The sequence below is a fragment of the Myotis brandtii genome, unplaced genomic scaffold (genome assembly GCF_000412655.1).
Source record: "Myotis brandtii unplaced genomic scaffold, ASM41265v1 scaffold351, whole genome shotgun sequence".
In the NCBI taxonomy this organism is placed as follows: domain Eukaryota; kingdom Metazoa; phylum Chordata; class Mammalia; order Chiroptera; family Vespertilionidae; genus Myotis; species Myotis brandtii.
The window spans coordinates 3,559,274-3,569,204 of record NW_005363502.1 but is presented as its reverse complement, the minus strand read 5'-3'; the positions used below and the strand labels follow the sequence as shown (position 1 = coordinate 3,569,204).

The 9,931-nt window shown below is 42.6% G+C and overlaps 1 protein-coding gene across 2 annotated transcripts in view; it reads right to left on the bottom strand.

Moving 5' to 3' along the window:
* Nucleotides 1-853: 853 nt before the first annotated feature.
* Nucleotides 854-9,931, bottom strand: part of PENK (proenkephalin) — a 9,848-nt gene continuing 770 nt past the window's right edge. Inside the window, exons 2-4 of one of the 2 annotated variants that reach the window (XM_014544113.1) lie at nucleotides 9,574-9,714; nucleotides 6,336-6,869; nucleotides 854-1,304 (exon numbers count right to left, since the gene is read on the bottom strand). In XM_014544113.1, the coding sequence (XP_014399599.1) occupies nucleotides 1,179-1,304; nucleotides 6,336-6,869; nucleotides 9,574-9,711 (798 nt within the window). In that variant the 5' untranslated portion in view covers nucleotides 9,712-9,714 and the 3' untranslated portion in view covers nucleotides 854-1,178. Of the gene's footprint in view, nucleotides 1,305-2,673; nucleotides 3,117-6,327; nucleotides 6,870-9,573; nucleotides 9,715-9,931 lie in introns of those variants that run through there. The other variant, XM_005871671.2, reaches the window with a different exon arrangement.

Below are 9,931 nucleotides of genomic sequence, written 5' to 3'. Positions count from 1 at the left end.
GGTCCTGGATAAAAGACTTAGTGGTTAGTTTAGCTGTAAGTAGTTTCAATTAGAAAAAGGGGAAAATGTTATGTATTTTTTGTACCTTAATGTTGTTCTCTGTGGTTTAATTCATATGCAATACTCATAAGTGCTTTGTGTGATGAGAATCTGTCTTATAAAACATCCATAATACCTTTCCCAGGGACCCGTCACTAAATCTCTTCATTCAATACTTTATTCATTCAGCAGATATTGGAGCACCCGCTGTGGTTGTGGTGGAGGGGTGTATAATAATGAATGGTATATGGTTTTGAGTTCTTCCAATTCTTGGTAGTGATGTGGATGAGCAATAGGGAATTAGAGTGAGAAAGACATTGCTTGGGAGCAAGAAGTTTGGGCTCTTAATTCTCTTTCTATACTTCAGCTGCTGGGGAAGCTCGCACCAACTACTTAACCTTTCTGGTCTTCACTGTCATTCAAATGGGGCTAAATTATCTTTAATTTTTTTTATTAACTTCTAAAATACTTCACTGAAGAAGAGAGACATACACATCTGGATGTTAATGCAGATTTTCCTATATATGAGGGCATAGCTAGTTTCTTTTTCAGGCTTTCGTTTTCTTCACACATCTGATTTCCAGATATGAGAGTGGAAATACATTTTATTTTGCTCTAATGTGTTTACTCATCTAAGATCACATACATAAGAAATTAAATGAAAACTGTTTTTGCAGCCACCCTTGTAGGAAGAGAAGGAGGCTAGTGGTGACTCTGTCGAAAGCAGATGGTTTCACTGTCTCTGCGTTTAAGATTCACTGTTGAAACCCAAAGGTGAATGAGGGCCTTGGAGAAGAAGAGACTTGCAAGCGTGTTATGCATTCAGGGTAATGGGTTTATTATATGCATAAACAAGTAAGCATTTATTGGCGTGTTGTCAAAAATAATGGACAAGGTGACAAAAAACTATTTTAGCACGAAAACGAGACAGCTGCCACAGACCAATACTGAGCTTACAGACTCTCAAAAGATCACAGAACCTGAAAAGAGAGCTTTCAGGTCATGTAGTTATTCAGACAATAAAGTCAGCTATATAATGCAGGCAACACATGGCAACAGAACACGATTAGCGAGGCAGTCTCTCACTGGGGGATGGAGGAAGGCTTGCTGGGGCCCGGGGTCGCTGATGGGAAAGGGCATTAAAACCTCATAAATCCTCCATATCGTTTCTCCATTTCAGGAACTTCGTTGGAGTAACTTTCACCTTCTTCGTTGGAGGGCAGAGAATCGGCGAAGCGCTTCAGGAAGCCCCCGTACCTCTTCTGGTAGTCCATCCACCACTCCGGGCGGCCCACTCTTCTCATGAAGCCCCCGTAGCGCTTCTGCAGCTCCTTGGCTTCATCTTCCAGCTGGGGGCTCCGCTTCAGGCCTCTCATGAAGCCCCCATACCTCTTGCTCACTTCTTCATCCCCGGCCTCTTGGAGGGGGCTGCTCTCTCGGTTGTCCCCTGTGCCCAGCCACCTCTCATTCAAAAGGAGGGCTCTGGCCTGGAAGGAAAAGTTGGCTGCTAAGGATCAGGAAGATAGGTGTTGGTGGGGCTCTGTGAATGGGGGGAGGGACCCTTGCACTGATGAGGAGAAGTTGGGTCTTCCAATAGCACGTGTCCACGTGGAGTCCTGAGAACCCTGGCCAGGTTGGGCTGCCCAGGACAGCAGAGCTGCCTCTTCAGAATGGAGCAGGTGCTTGCAGGACCGGACTGCAGAGCAGAGCCTCTGCCTCTGTTTTTCTCAGCTGCTAAACCCTGATTTTTGGGGAAAGACCACAAAGGAGAGGATGGGTAGGGTCCTGGATAAAAGACTTAGTGGTTAGTTTAGCTGTAAGTAGTTTCAATTAGAAAAAGGGGAAAATGTTATGTATTTTTTGTACCTTAATGTTGTTCTCTGTGGTTTAATTCATATGCAATACTCATAAGTGCTTTGTGTGATGAGAATCTGTCTTATAAAACATCCATAATACCTTTCCCAGGGACCCGTCACTAAATCTCTTCATTCAATACTTTATTCATTCAGCAGATATTGGAGCACCCGCTGTGGTTGTGGTGGAGGGGTGTATAATAATGAATGGTATATGGTTTTGAGTTCTTCCAATTCTTGGTAGTGATGTGGATGAGCAATAGGGAATTAGAGTGAGAAAGACATTGCTTGGGAGCAAGAAGTTTGGGCTCTTAATTCTCTTTCTATACTTCAGCTGCTGGGGAAGCTCGCACCAACTACTTAACCTTTCTGGTCTTCACTGTCATTCAAATGGGGCTAAATTATCTTTAATTTTTTTTATTAACTTCTAAAATACTTCACTGAAGAAGAGAGACATACACATCTGGATGTTAATGCAGATTTTCCTATATATGAGGGCATAGCTAGTTTCTTTTTCAGGCTTTCGTTTTCTTCACACATCTGATTTCCAGATATGAGAGTGGAAATACATTTTATTTTGCTCTAATGTGTTTACTCATCTAAGATCACATACATAAGAAATTAAATGAAAACTGTTTTTGCAGCCACCCTTGTAGGAAGAGAAGGAGGCTAGTGGTGACTCTGTCGAAAGCAGATGGTTTCACTGTCTCTGCGTTTAAGATTCACTGTTGAAACCCAAAGGTGAATGAGGGCCTTGGAGAAGAAGAGACTTGCAAGCGTGTTATGCATTCAGGGTAATGGGTTTATTATATGCATAAACAAGTAAGCATTTATTGGCGTGTTGTCAAAAATAATGGACAAGGTGACAAAAAACTATTTTAGCACGAAAACGAGACAGCTGCCACAGACCAATACTGAGCTTACAGACTCTCAAAAGATCACAGAACCTGAAAAGAGAGCTTTCAGGTCATGTAGTTATTCAGACAATAAAGTCAGCTATATAATGCAGGCAACACATGGCAACAGAACACGATTAGCGAGGCAGTCTCTCACTGGGGGATGGAGGAAGGCTTGCTGGGGCCCGGGGTCGCTGATGGGAAAGGGCATTAAAACCTCATAAATCCTCCATATCGTTTCTCCATTTCAGGAACTTCGTTGGAGTAACTTTCACCTTCTTCGTTGGAGGGCAGAGAATCGGCGAAGCGCTTCAGGAAGCCCCCGTACCTCTTCTGGTAGTCCATCCACCACTCCGGGCGGCCCACTCTTCTCATGAAGCCCCCGTAGCGCTTCTGCAGCTCCTTGGCTTCATCTTCCAGCTGGGGGCTCCGCTTCAGGCCTCTCATGAAGCCCCCATACCTTGCTCACTTCTCTTCATCCCCGGCCTCTTGGAGGGGGCTGCTCTCTCGGTTGTCCCCTGTGCCCAGCAGCTCTTTCAGGGGGTCTAAGGAATTGCCCAGAGTGCCACCCTCGCCTGCATCCTTCTTCATGAAGCCTCCGTACCTCTTGGCAAGGGTCTCACCTCCCTCGGCCTCCTCTTCTGGCTCCAGAGGAGAAAGCTCATCGGTTTTCTTCATGAAGCCGCCATACCTTTTCATGAAGCCCCCGTACTTCTTGGCCAGCACATGGCTCTCCTCGGGCCGGCTGCTTTCTCTGAGGGCGCTGGTGCCCTCTGGAGGGAACTCCAGCGTGGACAGCTGCAGCAGCTCCTTGCAGGCGTCCCAGGTTTTGAGAGAAGGCAGCTTCCCTTCACACTCCAGGGTGCAAGCCTGGGGAGGAGAATTCGATTTGAGAATAAAAAGAGGCTTTTCTGATTCTGTGAAGTGAACATATTGGCGTGGACCACAATGTATTTACTTCGAGATGAGCACTCCCATAATACTCTCCATTTTCTTATTTAAAGCTTTTCCCTCACACTCAATAGGCAAATCAAAGGGATATGGATTTAGAAAAATTGTGGAGAATGAATTGAAACAAATGAGAAATTTTCTTTGAATTTTAACGGGATATATATATCGGGCCATTTCAATACCATAAAAGGTTTTTTTCACCCAGTTTTAACCTAGATTGACTGCCTGCACAATCTAATTTCACGGGATAAATTTTCACTGTTGATTTCATTTTGTTTGAGCTTTTTCTAATCAAAAGGGAGAAATTTCTGTTTACCTAATTAGGGACATTATCCAAAAATTCCTTTTATCTTCTTGTCTTACATAAAATCAATACCAATGACATGAGGTTTCTTTACTTTCTTTTGTTAATATTTTACCAGTAATGGTATACAAGATTCCTGAAAACATTTTCTATCTTAGAAAAATAACTAATTTAAAATAGGTTTGAAAAAAAGACTTTCTAAAAATTCAATTTAAATCCTATGAATTATTTGGATTATGATATACTGATTTGGTGAAAGTAGAGGTTTTGCTTTTCTTCCCCCTGAATTGATTAAAACTGAGTTAATCATCTTGAACCAAATATTTGTAGTTATGAGATCACATATGAAATTATACACATGCTAATGTTTATTCATATTATTTTTCTTAACATTTAGTTGCTGATGTATAGGAAAAGGTGTATTAATGCAACAAAATTCTTTAGGGTACATATTTAATCAACTTTTAATGACTGTTTTGTGTCTAAGAAAATTAAAAATATATACATATAAAAACCTAAAGATGACCTGATTAAAGTGATCCTGTTTATTTTTATATCTGATTAAGAAATAAAAATGTTATTAAGAACTTAAGATGTTCAGGTGCCAATATTTTCATTCTAAAATATAATTTAAATGATTTCTTTACCAAAACTTAATGTTGAATATTTCGTACACTATTATCAAAATGCTTTCTAATGTTAGGATTTCTTAAAAAACAAATAATGATAATCAGAATAACAGATTCATATTTTTAAAAGTAATGTGAATTTATATGCTCCTATATATGTCTATGTGCTTTTTGTTATATTTATCAGACTCTGTGTTCTATGGTCAAGGTCATATTAGATGATAAATTCAATTTGGACATCAATCATAACATGCCTATGAATTTTTGCATCTGCCACAGAACCAAGCACGAGTGTCTTTTACATGGTAGAAGGGCAATGAATATCTGTTATATTGATTTTACTCCATGGTATTGTTTAGGAAATCTCACTTCTCATATGTGTTTTTGCATCCAAGGTAAAATTCCATTACCACTGTAATTCTAACAACACAGTCATCGACAAAGCCTTTTGTCAGAGAACGAATAACAATCCAAAATGTAAGCTCCCATACAAAACAAATCAGTTAAACAAAAAACAATTAGAAGAAAAAAAGATGGATGAAGGTGTGTTTACCCCTAATTAAGAGGCAATATTTTTCTTGTAGTTTAATTATAAAGCCCCACTATATGTCTTCTCTTTAAGGTCATGTTAGCACATGCACATATCAAAGGAAGTGAATCGGGTAACTCAAATGAAACAAACCTTTAACCTGAATTAGGAACCTTGGATTTTGTGGAATACTTCCCTGAGATTTTTGTCCCTATTTTATGCATCTACATAGCAAAATTTCTGCAAAGGCTCCAGTGGGGAGCTTGACTCCTCAGATGAATACCTGATTCTCTACTGAGCTGTTGAAGTCATCACAGAATTTCAACAAATGGAGGAGTGCAAATGGATCCCAGGGGAGCTGGTTAAAATGAAGCTGCCCGGGTCCCACATCCGGAGATTTGGATCCATAGAGCATGGTGGTGATTCAAGAGCACCTGGACTATGATTAGAATAAGAGCTCATTTGTCCTCAGCTCCCCCGTGCCCCAAGGCCCAGTGGAGTCCCTTTCTTTTCTTTGTTGCCACCTCTCTGGACACTGGCCACCTCTCCTGTGCCTTTTCCATAGGCACATCAAACTGTTGTCTTAGTAGGTTTTACAAAAGCACATTCAAGACATGACAGCAGTTGAATTCCACCGTCACTTGTACGTGAGACTGTTGCCAATTTCTTTCTCTTCTCTGCTCTCCCCTCCCTCCCCCTTAGATCTTTGAAGGTAAAGGGCTTGAGGGACCCGAGGTTAACCCGGCTAGAGAAGTGAAATACGTAAAAAAGCGACAAAAATGTCACTAATAAAAAAAAATGACATCACCTGCAGCTCTCTCGGTTGTCCCCTGTGCCCAGCAGCTCTTTCAGGGGGTCTAAGGAATTGCCCAGAGTGCCACCCTCGCCTGCATCCTTCTTCATGAAGCCTCCGTACCTCTTGGCAAGGGTCTCACCTCCCTCGGCCTCCTCTTCTGGCTCCAGAGGAGAAAGCTCATCGGTTTTCTTCATGAAGCCGCCATACCTTTTCATGAAGCCCCCGTACTTCTTGGCCAGCACATGGCTCTCGGCGGGCTGCTTTCTCTGAGGGCGCTGGTGCCCTCTGGAGGGAGCTCCATCGGCGAAGCGCTTCAGGAAGCCCCCGTACCTCTTCTGGTAGTCCATCCACCACTCCGGGCGGCCCACTCTTCTCATGAAGCCCCCGTAGCGCTTCTGCAGCTCCTTGGCTTCATCTTCCAGCTGGGGGCTCCGCTTCAGGCCTCTCATGAAGCCCCCATACCTCTTGCTCACTTCTTCATCCCCGGCCTCTTGGAGGGGGCTGCTCTCTCGGTTGTCCCCTGTGCCCAGCAGCTCTTTCAGGGGGTCTAAGGAATTGCCCAGAGTGCCACCCTCGCCTGCATCCTTCTTCATGAAGCCTCCGTACCTCTTGGCAAGGGTCTCACCTCCCTCGGCCTCCTCTTCTGGCTCCAGAGGAGAAAGCTCATCGGTTTTCTTCATGAAGCCGCCATACCTTTTCATGAAGCCCCCGTACTTCTTGGCCAGCACATGGCTCTCCTCGGGCCGGCTGCTTTCTCTGAGGGCGCTGGTGCCCTCTGGAGGGAACTCCAGCGTGGACAGCTGCAGCAGCTCCTTGCAGGCGTCCCAGGTTTTGAGAGAAGGCAGCTTCCCTTCACACTCCAGGGTGCAAGCCTGGGAAGGAGAATTCGATTTGAGAATAAAAAGAGGCTTTTCTGATTCTGTGAAGTGAACATATTGGCGTGGACCACAATGTATTTACTTCGAGATGAGCACTCCCTTAATAATCTCCATTTTCTTATTAAAACTTATCACACTCAATAGGCAAATCAAAGGGATATGGATTTAGAAAAATTGTGGAGAATGAATTGAAACAAATGAGAAATTTTCTTTGAATTTTAACGGGATATATATATCGGGCCATTTCAATACCATAAAAGGTTTTTTTCACCCAGTTTTAACCTAGATTGACTGCCTGCACAATCTAATTTCACGGGATAAATTTTCACTGTTGATTTCATTTTGTTTGAGCTTTTTCTAATCAAAAGGGAGAAATTTCTGTTTACCTAATTAGGGACATTATCCAAAAATTCCTTTTATCTTCTTGTCTTACATAAAATCAATACCAATGACATGAGGTTTCTTTACTTTCTTTTGTTAATATTTTACCTGTAATGGTATCCAATATTCCTGAAAACATTTTCTATCTTAGAAAAATAACTAATTTAAAATAGGTTTGAAAAAAAGACTTTCTGAAAATTCAATTTAAATCCTATGAATTATTTGGATTATGACATACTGATTTGGTGAAAGTAGAGGTTTTGCTTTTCTTCCCCCTGAATTGATTAAAACTGAGTTAATCATCTTGAACCAAATATTTGTAGTTATGAGATCACATATGAAATTATACACATGCTAATGTTTATTCATATTATTTTTCTTAACATTTAGTTGCTGATGTATAGGAAAAGGTGTATTAATGCAACAAAATTCTTTAGGGTACATATTTAATCAACTTTTAATGACTGTTTTGTGTCTAAGAAAATTAAAAATATATACATATAAAAACCTAAAGATGACCTGATTAAAGTGATCCTGTTTATTTTTATATCTGATTAAGAAATAAAAATGTTATTAAGAACTTAAGATGTTCAGGTGCCAATATTTTCATTCTAAAATATAATTTAAATGATTTCTTTACCAAAACTTAATGTTGAATATTTCGTACACTATTATCAAAATGCTTTCTAATGTTAGGATTTCTTAAAAAACAAATAATGATAATCAGAATAACAGATTCATATTTTTAAAAGTAATGTGAATTTATATGCTCCTATATATGTCTATGTGCTTTTTGTTATATTTATCAGACTCTGTGTTCTATGGTCAAGGTCATATTAGATGATAAATTCAATTTGGACATCAATCATAACATGCCTATGAATTTTTGCATCTGCCACAGAACCAAGCACGAGTGTCTTTTACATGGTAGAAGGGCAATGAATATCTGTTATATTGATTTTACTCCATGGTATTGTTTAGGAAATCTCACTTCTCATATGTGTTTTTGCATCCAAGGTAAAATTCCATTACCACTGTAATTCTAACAACACAGTCATCGACAAAGCCTTTTGTCAGAGAACGAATAACAATCCAAAATGTAAGCTCCCATACAAAACAAATCAGTTAAACAAAAAACAATTAGAAGAAAAAAAGATGGATGAAGGTGTGTTTACCCCTAATTAAGAGGCAATATTTTTCTTGTAGTTTAATTATAAAGCCCCACTATATGTCTTCTCTTTAAGGTCATGTTAGCACATGCACATATCAAAGGAAGTGAATCGGGTAACTCAAATGAAACAAACCTTTAACCTGAATTAGGAACCTTGGATTTTGTGGAATACTTCCCTGAGATTTTTGTCCCTATTTTATGCATCTACATAGCAAAATTTCTGCAAAGGCTCCAGTGGGGAGCTTGACTCCTCAGATGAATACCTGATTCTCTACTGAGCTGTTGAAGTCATCACAGAATTTCAACAAATGGAGGAGTGCAAATGGATCCCAGGGGAGCTGGTTAAAATGAAGCTGCCCGGGTCCCACATCCGGAGATTTGGATCCATAGAGCATGGTGGTGATTCAAGAGCACCTGGACTATGATTAGAATAAGAGCTCATTTGTCCTCAGCTCCCCCGTGCCCCAAGGCCCAGTGGAGTCCCTTTCTTTTCTTTGTTGCCACCTCTCTGGACACTGGCCACCTCTCCTGTGCCTTTTCCATAGGCACATCAAACTGTTGTCTTAGTAGGTTTTACAAAAGCACATCAAGACATGACAGCAGTTGAATTCCACCGTCACTTGTACGTGAGACTGTTGCCAATTTCTTTCTCTTCTCTGCTCTCCCCTCCCTCCCCCTTAGATCTTTGAAGGTAAAGGGCTTGAGGGACCCGAGGTTAACCGGGCTAGAGAAATGAAATACGTAAAAAGGCGACAACAATGTCACTAATAAAAAAAAATGACATTACCTGCCGGCAGGATGAGAGGATGGTGGTGTGTGGAAGGGTCCCTTAGTGGGATGGTAGGAGTTGGGGTGACTGAGCATCTTCCTTGGGACAGGTGAGGTGACAACGCAGTGCTCTCCAAGGTGCTGAAGAGAGCACATCGGGGCTCCCATATCCCCCAGGTGAAAACAAACTTGGTTTGTGTGGGGACATGGCCACCCTTACCGGTCCCTAGGTAGTCTTGGGTCCCCGAAGCTGAGAGCTAGAGCGGGACCTGGGTCAGCGTTCAGGGGAACAGTTGAGACACCGAAGTCACCAGAGACCGCGACCGATTGCCATCAGAGGACGCACCGAGCGGTGGCCGCTACCGCGCTAACACTCACCAGCGGGTCGATGTCGGTGGGGCGCGCCAGGAGGTAGCTGCACGTGGCGCAATCCTGGCTGCATTCCGCCCGCACGGTCGCCAGGAGCGCGGGGCTGAGCGCGAGCAGCCAGGTGCAGAGTGTCAGGAACCGCGCCATGGGCTGCGGGGAGAGAGGGACGCGAACTCCTAGCCTGCCCGAAAGTCAGCGGTCCCCTGGGAGAGACCCTCGCCGGGACAGTCCCAGCCGGGAGTGTGTGGGACTAGCGAGCAAGAGCTCCTAGGGACATTCTTGCCTGGGACCCCGCCTGCCCGGCCGATGCGGGGTTGAGAGGCCCCGGGACATCTCAGATGACCTCCCGGTGCCCAGGTTGGCACGG